At 34.2% G+C, this 27575-nt stretch overlaps 1 protein-coding gene across 2 annotated transcripts; it reads right to left on the bottom strand.

Moving 5' to 3' along the window:
* Positions 1–256: 256 nt before the first annotated feature.
* On the bottom strand, positions 257–27337 carry LOC145675936 (uncharacterized). Of its 2 annotated transcripts, none has more exons than XM_081746753.1 (3): positions 26890–27337; positions 2482–2780; positions 257–1365 (listed from the first exon to the last, which is right to left on the bottom strand). In XM_081746753.1, the coding sequence occupies exon 3, from the start codon at positions 1172–1174 to the stop codon at positions 674–676; it is 501 nt and encodes a 166-aa protein (XP_081602879.1). In that variant the 5' UTR covers positions 1175–1365; positions 2482–2780; positions 26890–27337; the 3' UTR covers positions 257–673. The 2 variants fall into 2 exon arrangements, with proteins under 2 accessions (XP_081602879.1, XP_081602884.1); XM_081746758.1 differs by having other exon boundaries at positions 2638–2780.
* Between the last annotated feature and the right edge of the window lie 238 nt (positions 27338–27575).

Here is a 27575-nt window from a genome sequence, read left to right as displayed (position 1 = left end):
TGATCGTCAGTGTTGCAACTTTTTGAGAGCTTCCGAAAATGAAAGAAATACCTGGAATAGGTGTTTCAGTGAGAATTTAATCTCTCATAAAACTTAGTATAGTTTGTAAAGAAAGTAATCAAATTACTGTGCAGTCTTATTCAACAAAATTAAGTAATTTAAAAACAAAATAATGAAGATAGTACTTTAATTTCCAAGTAAATGTTATGGTAAATATATACTAAAAATACCAGTAAGATAGACAAAAATGACCTAGTGACGAAACTCAACAAATTTATTACTATAATCCTAATTCCAAATCTTTACAAGTGTTATAATGTTGATTTTAATGTTCTTATCTGATCATTGTTAATATTTAAATTATTTGATAATGATTATGAACAATTTTAATGATACTTTAGTTTCTAAGGCACAAGTGTTACATATGTTAACCCTTAATAGGGCGCATAAGGAAAAGTTACGTAATAGGGCGCGTGGCGTACAAAGTACCACATACACTCATTTGGTCCCTAAAGACATATTTATTGTAACTTTTCAGTCCTAAGTTGTTTTTTAAACTATTTATATGTTAAAAAATTTCAAATTTGACAATTTTTTAAACAAAAATTTACTTAATCTTATCATTTTAAGCAGTTACAGGAAAAAAACTAAAAGTTAGGAAAACTTGACTTTATTACAAGAAATGAATATAAAATGGAACGTTTGACCGACATTGTGGAACGAAACACTCAATTCCTAGTCCATCGTTTTCCCATAGATCTTCCATACGTGTATGGGAGGACCGCAGCACACCGGCAAGAAATAACAAACCCATAACAGCATTGATTTCTAATCGGTCAGTCTCTTTAGCGTCCCTTTCACGAGCATAATTTGCTCTATTTGTCCGTATCCAAACATTGGTGTACTCAACAATTTCGTCAATGAGCGAGTCAGGGAAAAGTAGCTTCCAAGTTTCGTATGGGGTTTTCGTTGCCAAAGCTTCACCTTTTGGTGTAGGAAGACGCACTCCTATTCTTTTCGCTAGAATAATATTTTGTCTTCGCACTTTTCCACGTAAATTAGCATCGTTCATGTGAGCATTCCATTCAGTTTCCTTGTCTTTTCCAATTAACACATTCCGGTTTACTGTTCCATCACTATCATCTTCTATTGCAGTTTCTTCATTAGCAGACATTTGTGACTCCGTATCGTGACCACTGTGTTCCAATTCATCTTCGGACAGATCAGATCCTTCCCCTTCGATGACATCTCCTTGAGCAGGTTCATTACTTCTACTATCATCTTCGTTATTTGCAAACAAATGTCTACGCAGTCTCTATACCAGGTTCTGCATTTCTTTCTTCTTCTTGGATTTCTTTTTTAACGCTATCAAGTAAAGAAAGCAAACGATTTCTTTCTTCATTTTCCATTGTAGCCAAAATATCTTTACCACAAAATTCTACTAAGTAATTGGCCTATTTACAGATTCAAATTATAATACATTACAAACACACAACACACGGCGATATGAAACGCAAAACAAGACGATTTCACTAAAAAAAGTACGTAAAATGTTTGTAAAAACAATGCCGGTGTAGGGCGCGCGGCGTACAAGTGTCCGCACAAAAACTCACACAATAGGGCGCGCGGCGTACAAAAGACAACACTTCTTCCTAAAACGCCTAACCTAGCCAGAGCTGAGCGTCAAACTGGTTCTCTCTCTAAGGGTCAGGTACAGGGGTAGTGTGGGGTAGATAAGGTGGGGGGTGAGCGGCGGGGGTGACACATTGTGTCTCATACAATACTAAAAGTATTTGCTGCGGAACTTTGTACACCGTGCGCCCTATTACGGGTTAATGAATGTTAGTCTTATAGTAAGGTGCCAAATAATAAATTAATACGTCTTTATTGTTCCTTGAAACATCATTTTCTCTGTGTAAGGGTAAAACTTAACTTACATAACACATAACTTTCCTTAATAAATTTAAGGTACAGTCTCCTTAGATGCGGTGCATGGTGGCAGCTTTGAAGCTTCTTCACAAGATTATAAATGGTAAAAGTTAATTTTGAATTCTTGGTTTCCGTTGTCAATCCTCGTGTACTCTAGACTTACACTTAGTTATTCGTTACTAACATATACAACGTCCAGACTTGCAACTGTACAATACTCTTTGTACTTCAGATTAGCATCTTAGAATAGTTTACCATCAGATATTGATATTTTTGATTTTGAGAAACATTTCAGAATAAAATTAGTGTTCCTGTAGTTAAGGTACACTTTTTTATATATTACCCTTGTAAAGTTATTTTCTTTGTTGTATTGTTCCTTGTATATACGTACTTTGTTGTATTGTTCCTTGTATATACGTTATTTCAGTGAAGATGGGCTTTGATCTGTATTTGAAAGTTATAAATAAATAAAATAAATGAATGCTACATGACTATCTTGGTTTTTCTTCATATCGTCGTTAGGACAATACGATAGAAATTTCAAATTCTTACCTTAAAAATGATTTCTTTGCTTTAAGAAAAATCTCTTCACAAACCTTGCCGAGAAGAAAACTTGTTGAAACATAAGAGATTTTATAAGAAACTGTCTCCATTTGTTATAACTACCACGTACAGCTAGCGGTTCCACATGATGCAACAAGCACTCACCGTGTAAATTAGTAATTTTCGTAGCGGCTATTCAAAGGTATTGAAGCGTTAGGTTCACTACACAACAGTTTTCCTTCAGTTCTCTTTTCACCTCCCAACATCAGCTTGAAGAAATGTCTCTTGAAGTGGGCGTTTGACTTCACCTGCAAAAGAACAAACATCTATTAGTGTTAACTAGTTTGCAGAAGAAATTAACAGATAAAGTTTTATTTTTTAAATGAAATCAGAAAGGATATTTTCTGTATAAAAATTCCGCTTTGAATACTCACGTTAAATAACTCTACAACTATTTTCTTCAAAGTTTGTAAATTCAACTTAGAGCAGAAATGATTTTTCTGATTTTTTTTTAAACAATTTTTAATAGAACATTTACCCTAAGTAACTATAGCATGTAAAGTAAACTAAGAATCATTTTCCCCTCTGGATGGAACATAGTTTTAAATTTGAAGAAAATTGTAAGTATAGAATTAATATTTAATATTAATATTCTATGAGAAACTCGAAGATTCAGTTCACTTTGGTAATTGCATAGTATTGTATCGTTTTTATCTGACTTTGCGTGTTAAGCTAAAAGAGATGATAAAAAGAAAAGGGAAAGATGGTAAGGAAATGATTGGTCAAAGTATAACACTAATCCTCATGACCTGAATCGGATTCGACCCCGCAACATACATGTCTTATCTCCAGCTCAATACCTTTCTCCGCTCGACAATACCAACCGACTTTGACAATTCTGCTAATCAATTGTAGTATAATAGGATAATATGAACCCGAATTTAACTTGACCATCTTAAAAATCTGTTAGTGTACCTTTAAAAAAAATGAATTTAGGTATGTTCACAAGAAAACGACATAATTCGTGGCTTGCCAGGAACTGTTACGACAAGTTGATAGATCTTTTGAGATGACTTCTCTTAATGTAGAATAACCTTTTAATCAATGCCTTCTAAAATTTATATTTATCTGATTATGATATTGAAAAAGGCTGTGTAAAATCGAGGATGCTGATTCCAAGTCAGATTTTTTTTTCCCTCGGAATACACGGTGTTACCGACATCATGGCGGTTAGACAATGCAATTTAAGCTTACAGAACCATAAAAAATTGTTGAAGTTTAGGAGTGGAGTTTTTTTAAAGAAATTATTAAAATGAATTCCTCCTGGTGTTAGCCAAGAATAGGTAAAACCTTTGCCAGTAACAGCGCTTTAACCATTTACTTCAATTTCTTGGTTATGGTCAATTGAATGAATATAATCCTAAATAAGGCACAATATTAGGTTTGTATTTCTCTGTAAAGCAAACTATGTAAATGGACTACATTTTCATAATCATTTTTAGTTTAGAGATACCTTTATTTTAAAGGCAAAGATACAGATGTATTTTGCCCACATACGCCAAATCAGATCCTTTCCATTTTAGGCACTTTCTAAACCCATACCTGTTTTTCCCTCTTCCTGTTTACAGAAATTTATCGTAATTCAATTTCAATAAGGTATTATATGTGAACCGGAAAATTAGTGAAATATTGTGCGAAGGTATATCTTTACCTATAAAGCTTTAATTTTCTGTTGCATTGTACATTACTATGTCCTACACTTTTCAGTTGTTTATCAATACTTCTTGTCAATTTTTGTTGGTGGCTAGAACAGAAATATTACTCGTTGATATACTGTATTCATTGATGTATTATATTCATTGGCGGAAGTAAATTTGTATAACTTTGGGAAGGAACGGAACCAGAAGGTATGGATTTGGAAGAGGTTCTAATCTGTAGTGAGTGCGTTTGCGTTTTCAAAGTACTTAACTTTGATGTGACTTTCAAGGAAAGAATAGGAATTACTGCGTATGGAATCCTAATCACGGCTCGAGTTTCATCCAATGTGCTATACTTTCAGAAGTTTACAATTTACGAAAGTGAATATTTTAAGAACATGAAACTTTAAGAAGAGTTCCACGAACAGTTTAATTTATCTTTGAAAATAATTACAATAAGGTTCAGTTGATACAAAAGGTGCTTGATACATTATAGTTAGTCATAAAACAAAATTTAAATGATATATACGTAATACATAACAATACATAATCTCACGTCAATGAGACAAAACTGCTTCTAATTGCAGCCATTTACTACACAATAGAATTACTTAATTTGCTTTATCTCGTGTTAGTTAAATTGACTTCATGCTATTTAAATTAGCAGTTCATTATCTTCACACAAATACAAACATTATTACAGCATTTATATCAACAACTTTGTTAATGTTTCCGTGTGGGGAAAAGAGGTGTTGAAAAATGTCAGAGGTCGTTACGTTAGATTACAAAGCTAATAAGATATTTCCGCTCTTTCACTAGGTGGTAATGGGTCTTCCAGTAAAGGAAACCACTGAATTGTTACCGGAAGTGCAGAATAGAAAACAGGGAGAATTCATGTACAGAATCAACCAACCCTTCAGATGCTTGTTTGACAACTATATTCGTGCTTCCGACACGTGTCGACAGACAACCACAGGAGGAAACAATTTTTTCTCCAACGCACAAAAGAAGGAAGGGGTAGCTCTCGTGCAGCCTTAACAACAGGTTACAAATTTTACAATGCATGCTCTTTTCTATTCTTCTCTCGTTTGTAGCATGGAAACAAATGAGAAGAGTCTTTAAATGCCTTCTAGCTCCTGCAACCCAACAATTTTCCCAAGTAACTTTAACGTTGGATGAGCACAGCAACTACACTACTTTTCAGTCATCTTATGCACTTCCTCGTCACATTAATACAGCACAAAATTGAAATGAAATATAGAAATTTTAGAAAGTCACGAAAATCTTTTAAAAGCAACATTAATACAGCAAATTTTAGTAAGCAAAATATTTTAAAAAAATATTGTACTAACATGAAAATATGTTCATGAACAACTAACACATGCAATCATCTTTTTAAGCAACTAGTATACGGTTTAGTTCTAAAATATTCTACTTTCGACTATTGAACAAACTGACTAAAATGTAACTATATTCATAAAAAATGAATGTCGATACGAAATAATTTAAGGTATATTGTAATCAGGGCCGACGTAAAGAAAAAAATACGAAATACAACTCTTAAATTTTCCAATTTTCTCGATCTTTTAATGTAGGATATAATACTTCCAATATATATATTCTTAACTTATCTTTATGTATTCGACATTTTTTCAAATTCGTGAAGTGAAAAAACAATATATGAAGAAACAAAATATTTGATGAACCTTGCTTCAATAATTGCGTAGAAGCAAGTGTCGTTCACAACGAAACTTTTTTTTTTTTTGTCGAATTCATTCAATTAACGAATTCATTCAATTTTATTCTTTTGTCTCCACAGCAATACAATTGAAACAGAAAAGTACTTTTATTTATAACAATACAAGAATAAGTTTTGTGTAATAGATACACATATCAACCAGATAACTGATCTATTATTTTACACAAAGTTCGCAAGGACTTTGGTTTACATCCCATTAGATTGTACTTAGAGCTTTTGTTAACGTCCCATAAGAATTTATTCAGTAGATTTTCAAAGTCCCTATATCCACTAATTAGCCATCATTCCACTGATATGTTGAATATATAAATGTTTCTATCGGAGCACTTTGTAGAATTAATATAACATTTTTTTTGTATAAAAAAGTTCAATATTAAATTTTTGCGCATACTTCTTGGCTGCAATTCTATTCAAAATATCGCTAATTCTTAAGCAAAGCAGAGTTACTACATAAATATTAACTAAGATCCCTCATGATTACATGGTTTGGTTAGTCTTTGCGTAGGAGACCCGGTACCCGATGGACATGGTTCAGATTTTACGTTAAGCTGCAGGTACATGTCTCATACAACCTTGGAAAGAAGGACGCTAGAAAGCTGAAAAGGACGCTAGGAATCTAATCTAACCAACCAATACGCATTATCTAATATATGTAAAACTTTATTTTAATTTCATTTTGTTTCATTACTGTATGCATTCCAATCATCTTTTCCCCATTCAAATCCATTCTTATCTTCCATGACCCCATAATAGTTAACAGAATTATAATAACTATGGACATTCTAACAACTTAATGTGTGATAGTCACTAATTAAACATTTCCATATTGCCCTCATATTGCCCTCCTCGCTAATCTAGTTGTTAGAGTGGGTGCGTTCAGTGCACGGGGTCCCGCATTCGATTCCCAGTGAGAAAGAGACACTAAACTGAAATCCAATCAATCAATCCAACGTTTCATACTCCATTTAAGTTTAATAACTCAAGCAAATTGTTGATATTAATTATAAATAAATAAAACTACATCTTTGCAGTGTGGAAAATTAAACAGGAGAAATAATCTAGAACATCGATTTTTTGAAATATATTAATATATATAAGAAAATTTATAATAAATAGAATTTAAATGAAAAAATAAATTAAAAGGACATCATTGTGTTTTAAATATCATTATTGCACTAAGTATATCTAAACGGCTTAGCACGGTTGAAGTTGAACTCGTATTAGTTCTTCGTAAGCATACTACTACTTCGACAACAATGGTTCTAACTTACGCAAATGGAGAACGCGTAAGTTATCTGAGTAATTAGCGCTGTTATTGTGAGTTCGGTTTCGGGTTCGATCCAAGGTGAGATTTACATCATTCGGAAGCTGTAAGGACAGTCAAGAAGATGTAACAGAGCAATATTTTACACAGAAACTGACATCAAACGCCGAAGTCGTAACAGCGCACACTAAAAGAATATTCATCGTTACTTCAGATAATATTTTTAAAATTTCAGAATATTATAAGCTATTACCTATAGTACAAAAACTTCACTTTTGTCATAGTAAGAGAGAAACTATAAATATCTTACCAGTAAAAGAAAAATGTCATTTAATAACATGCATTACGTAAACTATTGTTTGAACACTATACGGAGAATCACACATTCACTTCACTGTAGCCTGCACCACACTGCACAATTCATGAATGCCAAGAGATGAAATTGTATGGTTGGCTGTAATGATGGGAAGATCGCAAGTGAAGGAATCTGTCGGAGCCGTTCGTTGAAATTCCTGATCGTAGTCATCGAAGGCTCGTCACGAGGAACCACGTCACGGCTCGCTGAAGAGGCCAAACCATCAAACCACAGAAGGCATTGAAGACCGCGCTTCCCTCACGTTCAGACATCAGAAACACCTTCTTTTATGAAGAGCATATCTTGTTTCCTTCCTCTCGCTCGGCCTGTTGTATGCCATTCGTACTTTCTTTTTTGCATCTTTTCTGGTGTTGCGAAGTTCACCAGGTGTGTGCATGCGTAGGGCTGCTGCAGCATAGCCTTTCACGAAACCGGTCCCTCAGGTCTCTTCTTTATTTTTTGCCTTTCCAAAAAAATTGCAATGTTGCAAACTACTGTAGATCAAAATAATCCATATCTTAATTCCATACCCTAATATTCACATGTTGCTATACCCACTCAAAAATCAATTATTACTTGTTTTCGACCAAGTACTTTAACAATAAATGACACGACTATTGCAGTAACTTTATCACTCAAAAAAATACTTTTTGTATTTTGTCTTCATTAGCTCGCTACTTTTCCTGGCTTTTATCCTCGACAAATGAATTATATACTCTCGTGTTTCCTTGAAAATAAAATCTAATGAGAAAACAAATTCTGGTATAATTTTATGCATTGCCCTACCCCAAACACATTACAAATTTTATTTTCCGTGTATCTCGCAAATAAAGAGAGAAAGCAATCAGAGAGAGCACGTTAGTAATGGTTACATTCTGAGTTGACCAGTAAAAAGTCACAGGAAAATAAACTCTAATTTGTCTATGTGAAAGACAAACTCTTATTTTCATCACAAACTTACATCATCTGGGATCGTACCAGAGACCCCTAAAACCAGGTGAGCATTTTAGTGTGCATGCCTCTGTTTGTGAAAGGATTTCAGCAGTCGTTCTTATCCTATTTTATTTATACAACGTATCGAAAGAGAACGTCAAGCACATACTACAAACCACGGATCCTCATCTTTTGCACTAAAAATTCCGCATACCATAATATCTCCGCTAAGCCACATGGCGTAATTCTATTTCTCTAGGCGGCTGCTGATTTCCCCGAAATTCCAAGATCAGGCAGTTCAAAAACTATATTTTACCCCTTTCATGAACCGCATCGTTTATAGGTTAATCAAAATCGTCTTCCGCCACAGATGTCCACCCTTGGCCTCTCTCGTTGTATAGGTTGGAAGTCTTTCTTTACACTCTCTGTAGCACTTACACACATAGCAATTACTTAAGTTTCCGTCATAATCCTTCATCATTGGATGATGAATGACGCCTATATTTTGCTCTTCCGTCTAGAGAAATAGAATTACATCATGTAGTTTACCCTTGGCAAGTGCTTCGATTGCAATCGATGCCGTTTCATGTTCCCTACTTCACAATAATTGGACACCAGAGTCTGGGTTTGGCACGATAAAACAAACAGATTAGTATTACATGTATTTCTTATTACTGAAAAATGCGTCTGGAGACAATTTACGGTGAAACAGATGGAGAAATAATTTTAAAAAAAATATATATTAAAAGAAAAAACATATCGCAGTGGTATGAATCTTTTACTTTACATTAAAAGTACTAGGAGGCTAAAAAGTCAAAATCACAGTGCTTTGAATCATGAAAGACAAAATAGTCGAAATATAAATGTTTCTGACGACTTAAATACACAAACTACAGAACCTAAACCTAAAAACCTAGGGTTTCTACTTTTCACACGATAGTTCATAATAATCTGAAAAACCAAATTGCCTGTCTCAACTCGATTGTGTATCAAATCAATACTTCATCTGGATTGACAACACTTATCCCGATTATGATATCAGGAAGTGGCCCGGGGAATTTATCCCCGCAGGATATATCTTCGATCGTGGTCAATGTGTTAGTAGTATTTTCGCAGCGCTATTTTCACCTCCTGTATATGAAAAGTTTCCTCCGGGAAAAATCTGAAATCATCATTGCTTATAGCTCATCCACGGAGAACCAATTCTGAACTTTTTAAAAAAATTTTATAATACTTATGTGCAAGCTACTTAAACTCTTCAGTGCACATATGATAATTTTGACGATACATTGAAGTGATTATGATGTGATGAAGTGATTATTTTTAATATGCAAGTTATTCTCCTTTTTTTTTAAAAAAAAAACGAAAATTTGTTTAAACCTTTAAAATCCAAAACTAGAAAAGCACAGTAAACTTTTTTGAAATTAATTTAAGAGAATTAATTCTCGTCAATGACTGTACTTTTTAAAAGGAGTTTCATTTCCTAACAACAAAGAGGAGTGTATTCGGTGATTTGGTAGGACAACTAGATGAGCACGGTGAACCTGACATGCGTAAAACTCGAAGGCATTGATTGTTTTGCAGTACATTAAACAAACTTTACATCATATTTTGAAGTTCTAAGCATTATATTAAATTGTTGCCATAAGTAGAGGTGCGTCAATTAAGTAAGTTAAGAAAAACATTTCATAACGAATTCCATTTCATTAAACTTTGTACCGTTGGTAGCACTGCTTCTTTCAAGAAAGAACATCTTGCGTCACGTGCAAAATACTTTTCTCCAATGAAAAGAGTCTTTAGACAAGCAGAAATTTTATTGCTGCAAGGTTTGCTATCAACTCCTTCCTCTTTTTATTTTCTCTAACTACGCAAGTGAAAAACCATGCTGTGTGAAAGAGTAATAACCCATTTGCACGGAACACCAAGAAACTTTTTCTTTTCGTTTATATTGTTGTTGTTAAGAAACCTTCGTTGTGAAGAAGCGGCAACGCAGGGTAAAATTGAATTTTATGCTGTATTCTTGCAGCAGTTCTCTGCGATATTGTTCACCAGCTGCTTTCATCTTTAAGAAGACTTAACATTGCTTCACATGTAATGCAACCATGTTCCACACTAAGAAATGATCTCATTCTAGTTAATTGAAGGGCTTCACCGCCCATTAGTCGTCAGGCATGTTTCTGATTTTTTTTTCCCCTTCCTTCAAGATGTTTGAAATTAAAAGGTTTGTGCTAATTGTTTGAATAATATGCTTGTAAGAAGGCTTTCATTGACAATTACTTTAATCAGCAAAGAATGTATGAATGCTGTTATTTCACAGGTTATATTTATCGACACGAAATAGGCATGCCTATTTCTTCCAAGTGATTTTCAAAGTAGCTATGTGTCAATGTAAAGAAACATAAAGAATCTCTGCAGGTTGACAAACTTAAAAATAATACAAGGAATTGAAACGTTATAATATTCACATATTATGTTAACAGTCAACATAATATGTGAATAATGGATTTATAATACTAATGCTTCTAATACCCCGGATTCATTATAATAATAATGCTTCTAATACCACACATTTCCTACTAATAAACCACATGCATCCGTTTGCGTATCACAGTGAAGCTTATAATTATTCATTTTCCCAACTTTTCTTACGTTATATGGTTTCTGCCTCTGATGCAAGATATCTGGACTCGGTTCCCTAGAAGTTCAATTGATTATAATCCGATCTGAACTGAATATCCACGTTGCTCACAAAATAATTATTTGATTACATAACTATCGTACTAATAATTATTCGGATTGGAATAAATGATTGACTAGTTAGTATTCGAATGAAAGACAAATTCTTCGAATATTTCTAACGATTATAATTATATACACAGCACTTCGCTTAACATCTGCGATTCCAAGAAAAATTAACGTTGATATTATATTTACTAAAGTCGATGTTATAGTGGATATTCTTTAATGTTAATTTTTGTAAACTATATGATTCGAAATGATTCCAGTCTGTCACCAGACTTTATGGTACAAAAGCGCCAACTGGAATATGTTTCTCTGGTGTTCTGGTTTCTTCCCACTTTATTATTCAATATTATCGTCTAATTTCAGTCAAGATATAAAGGTTGTTAAAATCAAGATTGGATTTATCTACATTTCGAGATACATCCTATGAATATCCCAAGCTAGTGATTCTGTCAGCCACTTATTGATTCTACTTACATTCAACGAATTTGCAATGTCACTAATGAAACTTGGTAACTTTAATACTGATTGGAACGAAACAAGAATCAAGACAGACACAAATGATTCTCAACGTCTCCCGAAAACACTCACTCTCTCACAACACACACACACACACACACACACACACAAATCAGTTGTCTATATTAGTTCTGTTAAAATGCAGGAGTAACTATTAATCGAAATAGTTTGTTCAAATATTCGTACAATGAATATTTTAATGTTTGAATGTGATATGCAAAGAATATAGCCTATATCTTAAACATATCTTAATATGGAATTATTGAAATTTTAATAGGACTTCTCTAAATATATTCTGTTCAGAAAGTCATTCCTTATCAACATGGCTACCTTATCACCCCACTAGCAACGCATATGTCAGCTGTCAGTCATAAGAATGTTATCGAATTTCAATACCTTGTCTATCACCAGAATCCTGAACAAATGTTCTACTTCCAACTGGAGTACACAAGGCACCTACGCTTCCCTTCCCTGAGATCCTGCCAACTCGGGTTTCAGGCTCAATCTATCTCAAACTCAATAGTTGGACGCTAGTTCCTATGCGAGTGAGCACTAGAAGTTGACAACGAGCCAGATTCCTAGGGAGCATGAGCGCTAATAATGTTAATGGGTACCAGTACGAATGAGTACGAACCCCATTGACGATACTGAGCCAGAGCCCTTACTGAACGCGAGTCCAATGGGTTATTCAGCGCAAGAACAAGAGAGTGTGAGCCTCATTGAGCACAGAAGGCTCAAGTACGAGCATGAGACCGTGTGTGTTTCGTTAAAATTAATAAGCCTGAGCCCGAGCGTAGTCAACTACAAAATGCCCATCTTGAAACCATACTAGTTACAAAATAGGAAAATAACGCCAAATCAAATTCAATGCTTAACAAGGTGTTCATCTCACCCTGTCATAGCGTATGTTAGTTATGCTACGTATTAGTCAAATATTTAAACAGTTCAATAACACTCGAAAAACATAGCTCATCAAAAAATATTCAAGGCAAGACAACAGAATACTGTGACACAACGTTCAATTGTATAGATTCTATAGTTTTCCTACGAAAAAGTATACTATTTTTTTTTTCATGGAAGACGCCGTTTTCTTTTCTCTCTCTCTCTCTCTTTCTCTTTTTAACATTGAAAATCGCTCCTATTCTATACATCTCCTATGTCCTTTTGTGATGAGGAGTTTCGTCACGGAGCCCTGCTTTCCATAAATGACAAAAGAAAAAACCTTTGGAAGAACAAGACAATTTGAGAAATATTCGTTCACTCAATGATCTTTTCTTGTAATGATACTATTCAAGTCAATGCAAAACCCCCGGTGGATACCCTATCAAACTAAGTTTTTATTGTTGACCAGTTGAAAGAAACCGTCTTCCTCAGGTAACCAACACCCTAATTGTTCATGTTCTAAATATAGTTTTGCTTACAAAATTGGTGTCAGAAAGCTACAATATATGGGTTCTATTATTCTTTATTGTCAGCCACTTTCTAATTTCTATTTTCGTGTCTGGTATTCTGTAAGAAAAAGCTTTCTATAGTGTGGAGCAATTGTAAACATGCTCTTTTTTTGTCAAAAAGAAAGAAAAAAATGTACTTTTCTAAATGGCTCAACAACGGGCGCCTAACAAAAGAGATTATCAGGCTTTACTCTCACTCATTTAGATGAAATACACGTTGAGATCAACATTGCACGATAATCTTTTTTTTTTTTTTTTTTTTAAATGAAAATCTTAATTCCTTTTTAAACTTGAAATTTATGTTTAGCAAGATATTCATTTCAAGAATATTTTAGTAATATAATAAATACGACAAATTTTCAATCTATCAATGTTTGGCTTTTATATTTTTATATTTTAAAATGGTAGTATGATTTGTTTAAATAGGATTTCATTCTAAACCAAATAACAAAGCATTAGTTGAAATACGTCATCAGATATAATTTAAAGAACAGTAATTGTCATATAAATGAACCATTCTCTACAAGAGGAAGTTATACCATAAACAATTCAAAAATATGATACCGGTATGCAATCCTTTTTACACAGATCTTAACCACCTGGTATTTACTACTGCTGTTAAAATTTCTATAATTCATTATTGGGATAATGGAAATTTTTCGAGTATTTGGATAGTCGAATGACACCAGAATAAATATAAGAATAATTGTTCGCATTTCATATCGCTAGTATTAGGTTAAAGCAAATGAAATGACCGCCCTACGTGCATCATTTTAAAAGAAAAGAAAAGAAAAGCTGCCATCACTCAGCCACATAATGATTGAATTATGTGGCGAAAGAAATCTGGAATTTGTGATGTGGAAAAATTCTCAACCGCATGTTCCAAACTGCCGAATTATCAGGAAAGATCTTTCCTCCCAAGAAGGGATCGAGAAAAAGTAAATACAGTGAAACCTCCCTTAACGGACACCTCTCAATAACGGACACCTCTATAATACGGACAGAGTTTTTTGTCCCGGCAAATTTATATGTTCTCTTATGGAACAAAACCCTCCCTTTAACGGACACTCTCAGATACGGACGCGGACAGTCCTTTCCCCCCCCCCCAAACGTTTCAATAACCTCTTCATAACGGACAGGAATTATTCTCGGTTCTGCGATATATTACAGGAGACTGAAAAGTCTTTTCCCCACAAGTGTATCTATCATGAGTCTCGATCTGGTAAACCGCAAACAGAACAGCTTCAAGCTGAACTTGAAATTCTTCTTTGTTTATGCCCACAATAAACTGCTTTCTGATGGAAATCCTAGAAAACCCTCAATAAGTAATAACACCCATGCAGGTCAGTCGTAAGGCCAAGAATTCTACGTGAAAGATCTTCCCTTCCCTAACAAATTTAGCCCTTTTTCATCTGGGCCTTGCATCTTTCCCGACAGTTTCTTGAATAACAAAATAATGTTTGTTTTACAATAACATTTTCAACGAGCAATGTTTCATCTCTTAATTTTTTTTTTGGGGGGGGGGGGAAAGTAACATCTTTCTTTTACTTACGACACTGGAACAAGTCTGGGTTTGGAGTTTTCCCGGCTTTCTTTTCACTTTCACTAAGAGGATATTCTTTGTGATTAGGACTGGGTCAATAAACATATGCACTTCCAATAACTTGCCTTTTCATCCAAAGAACGAATATATGAACACATTCCCCAGTAATAATATTATTTAACAGGATTATATTTCTCCTTCATCCCTCCCAGTAATTTAAATGGGTACTAAATAGAATATTTTAATATTGAATTTTACGTATCTACGCTCATACATAATACATTTACTGTATATTAATACATACAATTACCATTGTGAGAAATTAAATTTCTGTAACCTCTGTGTAACGGACACCTCTCAATAGCGGACAAAAATTTTGGTGTCCGTTATTCAGAGGTTTCACTGTAGTAACAATGCCACAGATAAATGTAATGAAGAATATGATATGAATTAATCACTACGAGTGTGTTAATAAACAAAAGATTATTGAAGTAAACGATCTGTAATCTTCACATATAGTGATAGTAGTAAACAACATTAGCAATGATTAGTAAAAACTAATATTAAATTAACCTTTTACAAGTTATCAGTGGCTTGCTATCAAGTCCACAGTAGTGTTATGAAAATTCGAAGCCATTATTCGATACTCGAATAACAGCAGAAAAGTTATTCGAATAACGGGAATTCAATTAAGTATTCAAATAACTTGTCCTCCATTAGTCCGCACAACCATTCCCCGCTTCTCACGTTTACTACAAAGAGCAAAGCCGCGTATTCTCAAATTTACTATAAATCTCTCTAGCATTGGACGTTTCATATGAATAATGTCTATCTAAACTACTGGATGAAAATGTTACAAAATGTTGATCCTTGATGAAGTATTTATCAACAAAGTGGCGCAGTCAGAATTTTCGCGCACGCCCTTACTAGTGTTTTAAGCTTTGAAACTAAATACTGGAATAATCCCTTTCACTAACGATTAGCTTCTTTACTTCAGTTAATGGAAAGTAAACCCAGCAATAAGGACTATAATCCTAAAGCTTTAAATACGCTCGTAACTGGATAAACTATTATGTATTGGTGCAATAAAGTTATATCACGTGCAAACAATACCCAGGCCAAACTTAATGTATCATGAACGATCACGTTCGTATTACTTTTAACTTGGAAATAAGGTACTATCTGATAGCCTCTGTCTCACGCCGTGACAACCTATGTTAGTAAATGGAGTCAAACGTTATGGACCCAGCACGCTTTTCTCACTTCACTGCACCAGAATGCAGGCCAATCTCTTAAGTGGGTCCACGACTCAAGACCAATGTCTATTCTAGCGTAACTGTATAGATTTGATTGCTCTTAATAAAAAGAAAAGGAATGTGTCGAAGAGATAATTCTACATAAGCTTCGTAGGTATATGGTGTGCACAGCGTGTTGCCGATGTCGAAATATGTTCCGGTTATGAGTACCACTATACGGTTGGTTAAATTCTAGATTACTGCATCAACAATCTCAACAACTCGACGTGCAATCAGAAACATTTATTTCTAAAATGCAAGCTCGTTATCAATAAAGCGTCAGTAGTGACATACTTTAAAATATACTGTTCGTTTTAATAAATAAATAAATAAATAAACATTCCGTACCCATACACTGCTATAAGATGGAGTTTCTTCTTTAATAGTTACATATGAAAAACTGAAATTTTTTAACGTCTAACGTTTGTGCCCTTTAGGCTACAGAAGACGAATGAATATAAATTGGTAGAATGAAAATGTGGGAGAATAAAGGGAAACTCACGGACACGATGTCGTCCACCATAAACCCACATGATCTGTAATCGAACGGAAATCCCTTATTCAGAGATAAAAGCTTCAGCACTGAGCTTATATATATATTTAATCAAACACTTTACCACATACATCATTAAAACGAACTTAAGAAATTTCTGAAGATAGCCAGACAAGAAAATAGTTGCCAATTAACATTTTATCAATGTTGTTTTAAAAAAAGTACTATAGTCCAGGATTAGAGTAATTGTGTAACAAAAACGCACCCAGATTTTTTTCTTGGGATATACAAGTTTTGGGGGTCCAATACTATGATACAAACTAATACGTCTACATAGTATTGAACGGGTTGAACGGGTATTGCACCGAAAAAGATGGTAAGTAATTGTAAAATACTTTAACTTATTTTTCCAGGGGAAGAAAAATGATAGAACTAAGTAGATGGCTTTTTTATAAGAGAAAGAGTACACATGAAGTATAAGATCAAATTTTCCTACTACATCAATCATTTTCCTCTTAAACATGTATAGTTTTATTGAGAAAATGCACAAATTTATGGTGAGTTAGGAAGTTCTACGGAGGGCGGTCCGAACCCCCTTCGGTGGATGCGTTCCTGATTGTAACGTTATCAAATTCAGTCATGTCTACGAAGCCAATTCCGTAATATGTATTTATGTTCTTTCTGTGCAAGGTTACTTCGTTTTTACATTTTTTTTTTTTTTTTTTTTTTTTTTTTACTTTGGCAGCCGATTATTTAATGCTAAACAAAAAATGTAATCCGTACTGTAAACTCAAACCCGCAACCAACTTATGCGAACTCCAATTGTAGTTGGTTTCCTCCTTCTTTTGAGATTTGTATGTCCTCCGAATTTGTCCTCTATAAACATTCCTTAGTCCCCCATTCACGTGCAAGAAAAAAAGTATTAAATTTCAAAAAATAAAAAATAAAGAATTTTCCATTGACTATATAACATATCAGTACAGCAATCCATCAACACGTCCAAACATGAATGCCATTTTTTTACTTCTTTTACATTTCTTCTAAAAGTAGGGCCAATTTCCATTATAATAGAAGAAGAAGATTTCTGAATGAAAGGTTGCAAAGCAAGAAAGATCTTTGTGAATGTTCCATTAAGTGAATGTGAGGACTAACTACACGTCTGTGGTCGCAGCATTCCTGCAGCTGCAGACAGTTGTGTGGGAAGCAATATTTCCAACTGTAAATTTAAAACAATTGTGTTTTTAAAGTGGCTTGACTATATTCTTTAGGCTAAAAGAGGCGGTGATAAATCTAGGTGAATGATGAAATTACGAAATTAGGAGGAAAAAGGTCGTTTTAAAGAAAACATGCACATTGAATTTTTAAAACAAACAAACAAAAAAAAAACTAATTCTATATGTTGAAGACTTCAAAACCTCAACGACAAATTTGATTTACTGTAAATCCTAACTTTGTTCCTGGATCACGAATAATATATGAATATACTAAATATCGCGTAAAGGGAAATTTTCCCCATATTTATTCCAGAAATAAATAAATTATATGGTATTCGCGCAACAGATTTTGTACCGTCCCGTGAATCATGTTCAAAATCTAAGAAACTGATGATAACGTACTGAACTCACAAGACGAAAAACATAACACATATATACGTATTTTAAAGAAATTATATCTTCTACAGCCACCATATTCGAAAAATTAAGTGCCGCGAGACCAAATGTGGCATGTTCAATAGAAATATTGATGAATTTGTTATGTTAGTACCATAATCACATAAAACGCAGCGCTTACAGCCACCCTAAAAGTAAGCAGAGCGCGAGTTATTTATTACCTATATTCCAGATTAAAATAAAAGTAATAAAGTAAATCTACTCATGTTTGGCACTTTGTGTTTTCTTGGCTTCAAGGAGTGTGTCGTGTTTCTTTTTCTCAATTTATCACCCCTTTTATCAGCGAGGCTATGTGAGACGTGGACCTACCTCGCTTAACGTGGGATTCAAACCACATGAGCTCCCACCGGGAATAGAATTCGGCTCTCCCACGCCAAAGGAGCGTGCCGTATAAATAGTATTACCAAAATGGTACTATCACTACTGAATCATGCGGTCTGTATATATAAAGAACACCAGGTGCAAACATAATGATATGAAAGATAAAAGAGTAAAATCCATATCAATAAGATTGTATTTTGTTTGCATCCAGTACGTAACCTATTATATCATGTTTTTTCCTTGTGAAATATCTTAAACCGTCTAAATCATTAGCAAATGAGCAATAATATGCACAGCAATAAGTCATTCTTCATTTAATACACTGAAAATTAACTTAAACCGATCTATTCATTTCGAAGCAATTGACAAAAGTAATTTACTTCAATACAATGTTGCTTTGTTCTATATGTTCCCATTCACGTTCCCATATTTACACGATTTTATTCAAAGAAGCACGATGGCTGAGTGGTATAGAGTTCACCTATGGTGCGAAGGACTCCTGGTTCAATCCTTGTTTTTTGCGTTTGGAGAAGATGGCAAACATCGTGTCCGTGCGTTCTCTCGGGATCTTCCCATTTCCTCCTACGTTTCTGTTCTCAAATGCTTTCATAATCTATCATTTTCATTAGTCATCTGTCTCCCTTAGCCTAAAGTGTATAGTCATGGGATTTTAAATTAATGATTTTCATTTTCATTTTATGATTTTATTTGAGTACAAATGAAGACAATGTTGTCTGTATAAGTTACATTTTCCATATCTATCCCCAATGACATACTATTTCAACAATTCCAACCTTGGTTCTTTACGTTAAGCGTGTCATTACTTTAATTTGTTGTACTTTTGTTCATCTTACATTTAAATTACATATATTAGAGAAAAGACACTTTTGTTATGTAAAGAATATTTTTGTATGACAGTTGTCAACACTGATTTGTCTAGCACAAAAACAGGCATTGAAATCTGTTACCAGTAAGTCGAGATGATTCGAGTGAGTGGATGGAGAAGCAGCCTTCATTCCTGATTATCAAGTCTGCGGGGTCAACGCCCTTCGAAAAGAGGCCATCATGCTCTCAAGGGGACAGACGGAATGTGCTGCAGCAAGATCGAAGCCAGATTGCACCGGTTTTTGAAACAAGGTGGTAACTGTGTGGAATGGAGTAACAACCAACAGACGTTCATTTGTTGATCTTCACATGCAAAAAGAAAAATAAATAAGGTAAAAAACGAAGAAGAAGAAGAAGAAGAAGAGACAGAAGAATGTTCGACTACGATGTTCCAAGTCAATGACTATGCTTTTAGGTCAACCACATTAGGACGCTGACCAAGTAAGTCATTTGGCAAACGAACGAGACAGCGTTTTTAATTTCACGCTGAATATGTAGTGATGAATTTGCAATTTGCATTCCTTCTTGCTAAGACTTGAAGAACAGATTTGTGTACGTGTATGCTTGAAAATTAAAATAGTTCCTTTCAACCTGTTCCAACAATGATACAACTGAAAAACCTCACATGGAAAAACCTCACATGATGAAAAATCTCACATGGAAATAAATATTTCCTTCCTTTGCAGCAGAACAACATCCGGGAAATAATTTATTAAAACATTTGAAAACTTTAGGTTAAAATCGATCACTTTTCCTGCCAACTTTCTTTTCTTTCTTATGTATAGGCCAGACTTGATATTCACACGTTAGTTTAGAAATTTTCTGTAAACACGTTTCATAAATACAAAGGCAACTCATGTAATTGCTATCTTTACACGTACTTACATTAATTGTGTTTCCTTTTACTAACACCAGGGGGGGCGATCGCCCTCCCCCAGAAGAGGAAACTTTATTGTTTTATATATATAAATAAAACCCATCCCAGAGTTTGGAGTCCTTAAAAGTAGCATTATGACAACCCACCGCCCCCCCCCCAGAAGTCGGTCCTGGATCCGCCCCTGACTAACACTCATACAAGTACTTGATCTATCTCGTGGCATTGTCCGGTGAAGTAATTGTCACCAATTGCCAAGAATGTGAATGACAAGTTTCAACATTAATATTATTACTTATTCCTTCAAAAGCTTCAGTTCGTCTGTAAATCAGTGGTGCCAACGTGGAACCTTATTAAATCCCATCATGAAAGGCAGAAATTCCCATTTTGCTCTTAAATTTCCCACGTGCTACACTAATTACAGAATTTTTAAATTTTATAAAATATTGCTGTATGTTCCTCACTTTCTTCACATTTGAGTGAGTTATTCGTAAATTCCGATTTTCAAAATTCTTATTAAGTATATTTCTTAATTAAAAGAGAGAATTGAAATTGCTTATGAAGACAAGCACATTTTGTAGTCAGGATTTAGTATTTTCATCACGTATTTGTGCTACCGATATAATATTCTATTGAACGTTATGTAACTAGATAAACTTCTTTCTCCAGTTAATTATGTGTGAGACGTTTTAGAAATTGACTGTTGTCGTTTGGTAATTTATTTTCTTCCGTTTATGATTCTTTTCCAAACTTCAGAGTATAGTTTACGTTTTTTTTTTTTTTTTTTTTTAAGATTTACAAATTCCTGCATAAATCACTTTTACAGTAACTTGCACTTTTCAATAACAAAGTTGACAATTAGCGCTGATCTCACATTTATTGAAGCGTCATTAGCCTTCTTCCAGCTCATAGTGAACTTTGTTGGTGTCGATGAAAAAGCCCGTATATGCTGCCAATTTTAACGAAAATTCCCTTTATCCCTATTTGAAAAAAAAAGATGTGAAAAAAACACAAAGTGGGATTTTCCCAGTTCAGCATTATGCTGTAGACTGTCTGAACGGTAGCAATATCTCTCAGCTTCATGCAGAAGGCTACGCAGGGATTAGTGTTACTTGCAGACAGGTGTCTTGCGTTTACAATGAGAATTGAGAATTTCTTAAAATATGTTTGCTAGATGTTTATGCTACCCGTAACTCTTAAATGCTTTGAAATTTAAATATTAACGTGACTCACAGGTGTCTGTTGCTTTCTTACATACATCAATGCCTAAACTTCAGATCACGATTTCTACAATAAATTTACAACTAACAGTCATATTCAGCAACTCAAAAGATTGTATTACGTAGATTTAAAAGGTTATCTCTCTGTTTCCTTTCCTAACTGAGGGCAAGTAGCTGAAACTCATGTTTTCTATGGCTTGGATCATGTTCCCAGGTACATAAACATCAAGTTCTGTCTTTAATCTTTAGAGATTGGTAATAAGCTGTGATCTATCAATTAAGCTCTGAACACTATGTCATCACGAAGGAAACATTGAAAAAATGTTGATAAACAGGGGCTTCTTTCACCTTCTGAAAGCGGGAAGACAAGAAGATTTTATAAAAATGAATAAGCATCATGAGGCAGATGACGAAGAATTTCAATTAAGACTATAGTAACTCCAGTATAGAGTTATAGCGACAATGCGCTATTTGCACATATTAACCAACAGGAAGGCGTCTGGCAAGCCTTTCGTGCGTTTAGCATAGGAAAGAATTATATAGGATTCTTTCCAATTAAATAAAATAAACCAGGGAACAGGGGCGTAAATAATGGCTCCGCAAACCCGCATTGCAGGGGGGGGCCCAAATCCTCCAAGTGGGACGTAGAGAAGAGGCCCCCTCTCCACGATGTTTGCGGGGAGGCCCGCAAGCCTTTAGTTACACCATTGCCAGAGAAAGTACATTTTGATGAGATGGATGATATTGGTGGAATAAAAAAGTGTGAGGAAACGGGAGAATCCGAGAAAACTCACGCACACGGTCACCAAGAACCCCACGCACCAGAAGTGAGCGTTATACGACTGAGCCACCGCAGCCCACCGAAAAAATACATGGTAACGTTATAAGACGTCATAGTTACCATGTATTCCTTAGTTAAAAGTAACATGTCCAAAACTATCAATCCTCGATTCGTATGTTCTATGCTTGTGCTTCTCCACATATTTATATTATCTTTCGTTTCAAACAGTAAAAGGGCGCGAATTTTAATTCAACTAATAATGTGATATTAGAATGAAATACTGTATTATAATTGTCAATTTTCCCATAAATGTAGTTAAAAATAAAAATAAATGTTTAAAAGCATATCAGCTTTGATAAGAATATTAAAATTACTTGAAAAGAGACTTCGGTAAGCATAGAAAGATAAAATCGCGACCCTGTGGTGGTATCTCAAACGTCCTGCATACAGTATTTGCTAATGAAGGAAAACAGGATTGATCTGAAAGTTCTTCCACAGTTCTCAGAAATCAATCTGCAAAATTGCATTTGTAAAAGATTTACTTAATTATCTGCTTCCTGTTTGTTTGAATTCATAATAAAATTTATGTTTAAACGTATGTATAATGAACTCCGAAACGCGGTGTTTTCAAAATTACTTCCGCATTCCTCAAATCTAGCAATATTTAAGTCCTCCCGTGCGTAGTCAGCTTCTATGTGACAGCTGAGTTGGGAAATAATAGTATACAATTTTAGCCTTAGCAAACATTTTACAGATTCAGTCATGTGTTAAAATACAGTAGTAGTAGTGAGAAGGTTTTTTTTTTTTTTTTTTTAAGTAAATAGATGTAAATTTATTCACCCCGTAAAATAGTTTGATAGCAATCGCATGACCTCCCGTGCTTTTTACAACTCAACACCTGTTCTGAGTGTTGTTCATATTCTGATTACCATTTCACATTTTATTTTCTTAAATAGAAAGTCTAATGTGCACTTCAGGAGCAGACCGACGAGTGATTGTAACGGGCAAGTACTTTATTTAATTTCTTGAACTTCAAGAAAAAAAAAATGTCAACTACAGAAATATCTAGCCAAATTGTTAGCCTTTGGTGCTTGTAGTTCTGACGTTGATTGATTTCCGGTGAGATTATAATACAAAATGTTTGGTATTAACCCGCCATATTTCAACAGTTGAGCAACTACTTGAAATTAAAGACAAACATAGTGAGTTAGAATTCGCTGTGCTGATCACATATCGGCCAACTGAATACGATATCGGATCACGGCAGGAGGTATATTATTGAGATATAACTCAATTGACTTGGCGCCTAATACTTGACTTGACATATACATATATCAGGGCGCGAAATTTTCGCCAGGTTGTCACTGGAAACTAAATATAGTATTTTAGTAACGAAGACGTTTGGGTTTTACTTTGACAAATGCCAAATGGCGACCAAAGACTCTGATTTGGCTACTGGATTCTGATTTGAAATTTTATGCCCTAGCAGCAAACTACTATGTAACAGTATTATCGCGTATGTACCCATTACACATTACAGTAAGTAACGTTGCTTTTCCATCTACAGATTTCGTTGTTCAACTTAGATTGTCGATAAAATTAATATTTCCTTTACTCACAACAGGGACGTTACTGCAAGACATGAAGCATCAATTGTCTTTCTTTTTAGTATTAAATATCTTGAAATATGATTAAATAAAATAGTAACGGAAATACTCTTTCTTGTTTATAAAGAATAGCAATTTTGTCTGAAATTCATTTTTACCCAATGTTTCAAACACAGATTTGCACCTTTAATACGGACTTTTAATATTTAACATTATATATGCAATCAACTAATATGGCGAGAAAGAGGAATGAAAATTTATGTTAAACAAAACATGAAAAATTACGAGAAAAAAATTTCAAGTTGTGTTGGTATCTGTAGATGTAAGAATAAGAGATGTCCGAAAACATCCTTTGTAATTATTTTCAAGACGAAACAATATCAATACTTAATAATAATAATAATAATAATAATAATAATAATAATAATAATAATAATAATAATAATAATAATAATAATAATAATAATAATAATAAATCATAGCAATGATGGATAAATGGGAACATTTTCAAGCGTAAACACGAATAATAAATAATTTCCGATATTCATTGGTTTTTAGTGGAAAATCTGTAATTTAACTGCGAATAAACAATAGCATAAAAACACAATGGCTGAACCTAGTAGTAGAAAAAGATTCATCCGATAATCAATTTGTCAATGGAATAAGCTAATATGCGACCAGTGGCAGCTCTTGAAGGAAATCACATTAGTTAAAGGTTTAACTTTTATCGCTTCAAGAACAGTTACCTAATGTTCTAATTCCTGTATGCAAGAATTACTACAACAGGTAAATTTTCTTCCCATAGTTTGAAGTGATCACTAATGTTGATATGAATTCCCTCACAACCCGCCACTGTGTTTGATAAATCAACATAGTACACAAGATAGCTTAACTTTTTCAGCATCCTTCAGAAGTTCCCTTTCAAACTGAACCACAGTAAAATTAAAGGAAAGCTTGCTCTTACAATAAATATCCCCAGCAGATCACGCACTTCCATGTATTCTTCGCACAAAAGTGAGCAGAGAAAAGTCTTAGATGCAAGCTATAGACCTACCTGCGTACAGCTTACTATAAATGACAGTATATGAAATTAGCTATTACTGTAAATGTAAATATGAGTTATTTATAAGGGTGATGATAGTACACACAGAGGTAATTTTTTGTCTTTGGTGTAGGGTCCCTGTTTCGACCCCAGATTATGAATTTCTGGTGGAACATCGCGTCGGGTGAAATTCTGGTTTTTACTTACTTCATTTCACCCACAATTATACAATCATCGTTTACTTGCATTAATCATCCGTTTTTCTTTAGCTTAGAGCACTGGTTCCAAAACTTAGGGTCGCTCTCTACACAAGACATGAAAGACCAGCAAGAGAGACGCAAACTACTGAAATATCACACGGTGAAGCTAAAGGAAGGCAATAAATAATTACGAAGGACATCATGATGTGAAATCGAATCCCCAAAAACACACGCGTAAGTGTTCATTTTTTTAATATGTAGTCTAGCCCATTAAGATTATTACTGCCGTAAAATGTAGGTCTACTCAAATCAGCACACATTTAATTCTCCATAAAACATTTAAATTTAAGATGATATCCTAATTATATTATATATAAATTTCTGGGTTATATTTTTAGTGTTTTCTTACTGTCGCATTGAATTCCGATTTTCATTTAAGTACTTATAGGTACAAAATATTTTCTTGAAAAAATTAACCTAGCTATTAATTCGACAAAGGATTTCAAGTATAGAAGAATAGAGAAAGCTCTTTAAAATGTTAAGAATTCGGTGATTTCAATCAGTGGTAAGAAAGGAAACCTGGTATAGCTAATGTTCAGTGCATTTTTAGCTAACTAAATTCATTCAGTTAGAAGTTATATAAATAAATTTGAAATGTATAAACTGGAAATAGCTATAAATGTATGAGCAATCAATAGTTTTATATCAGTTTTTCTTTCTTTTTCTTTTTTTCTTTCTTTTTTTTTTTTACAATAAGGAGACTCTCCAAATGCCAACATGTCAGTAAGTGTCATATTTCCAGTTGGTAGAATTAAACTAAATTAAAAATCTTTAAGTTTTACGTCCCACGGTTATGCCGGCTAGACTAGAGAAGACGGTGATGAAATATGAATGAAATGGTGGAATGAAGAAAGTGGGAGGAAACGGCAGAACCCCGAGAAAACCCACGCTCACGGTTATACTAAATTCCTTGGGATTGTAGTTTACCTAGGATTGTGATAAGGTATGCAGTTTTTAATAGGGATTATGTGCAGTCTGCACACTGGTCTACTAGACAGAAGTTCGTTCCCCAATATTCTAAAATCTAAGTAGCTCCCGAATTGTCAAATAATGATGCGTGAAAATTATACACCCATTAGAAATTGAACCCTGAAATACGCGTGCTAACCATAAAGCCACACCAAGCAACCAAAGAAAATATGTATATATTTAAAAATTCTGTACAGTAAGCCTAATTCCTCAAATTTCTCACATAACAAATTCATACATGTGACGCTTCTAGACATGACCATTTAGCTAAGACGAATCTTCCATAAGAGTGCTTAAACTTATTTTTAATATTTCCCATATCGGACTATTGATTGAAATTTGCCAAGAAAAGCTCATTAATATTATTTTCTAGTTGGGTATCTATAGATGCAGATACTCTGACACTCTTTAATTGAAATCAAAAATCTACCTGAAAACATGTTTCAAAACCATATAAATAAGTTCGTTGCTGTTTTCAAATTTGTAAAGTTCCTTTTCTTTCTTTTTTGTATCACTTTAAATTATTTTTCTAGAATAAACGCATAATAATACAATACTGACTGATCTCATAGCAAAACAAAATTGAAATTTATCAATACTCTAAAAGAAAATAGAGAACATAGATGTATTTGAAATCTTAAGATAATTTACTATTGAAGTTTCTGCGTTCAATCACCCGCTTGATTATACATCTCGAATTAAATTCAAATTTGAGAGAAAAAATGTAATTGGCTTACCTTAGAATAATAGTCCAGAAATATTTTTGATTGCTTGAAAGTCTGATCTTCTGGGCGATCAAAAAAATAAGCAAAAACTGCACTTTTCCTTAACTCGAAAAGAAAATAACTTCAGAAATCAATTTAAACAGCACTTTTCATCCTGTTAAACACGATGCAACAACAGAAAAAAGGCTCCTCACGTTAACACTTTTTTAAACAGAAAGAACACTATTCTTATTCTTTTCTGTGGATGAACGCCTTCCAATTTCTCTGGTGCTGTATGTTTAGTGGGTCCTCTCTGGTGACCGTCCGTCCAACACTTTCGATATGCAAAAGCACTACTACACACTTGCAGCAGAGCGAGCGAAAAAGATATCGGCGCTCAAAATGTGAACAGACTTCAATAGCATCGCAACAATTACTAACTGCCCTCTCCACCGTCTCTATCTGTATCTGACGCTGCTGCAGAATCGCTTTATAAATTCTTTCACTTTAGCTCTTGAAGACCGCTGATTGGTTCATTCGAAGATTTCCGCGTGGATCTACTGGAGGCTAACGTCTCGATGTTGATGACGTCACTTACAATTTGGATGCCCAGGATTGGCAAGACCTTCGCGCTGCACGAAAACGCACGTGATTGTGTTTTGTCTTATGCCGTCACGCAGAGGGTAATGATGGCGTCTACCCAGGGACAGAAGGGAAAT

Source organism: Thermobia domestica, chromosome 2 (assembly GCF_964235325.1).
Source record: "Thermobia domestica chromosome 2, izTheDome1.hap1.1, whole genome shotgun sequence".
In the NCBI taxonomy this organism is placed as follows: domain Eukaryota; kingdom Metazoa; phylum Arthropoda; class Insecta; order Zygentoma; family Lepismatidae; genus Thermobia; species Thermobia domestica.
This window is presented reverse-complemented; position numbering and strand designations above follow the sequence as displayed.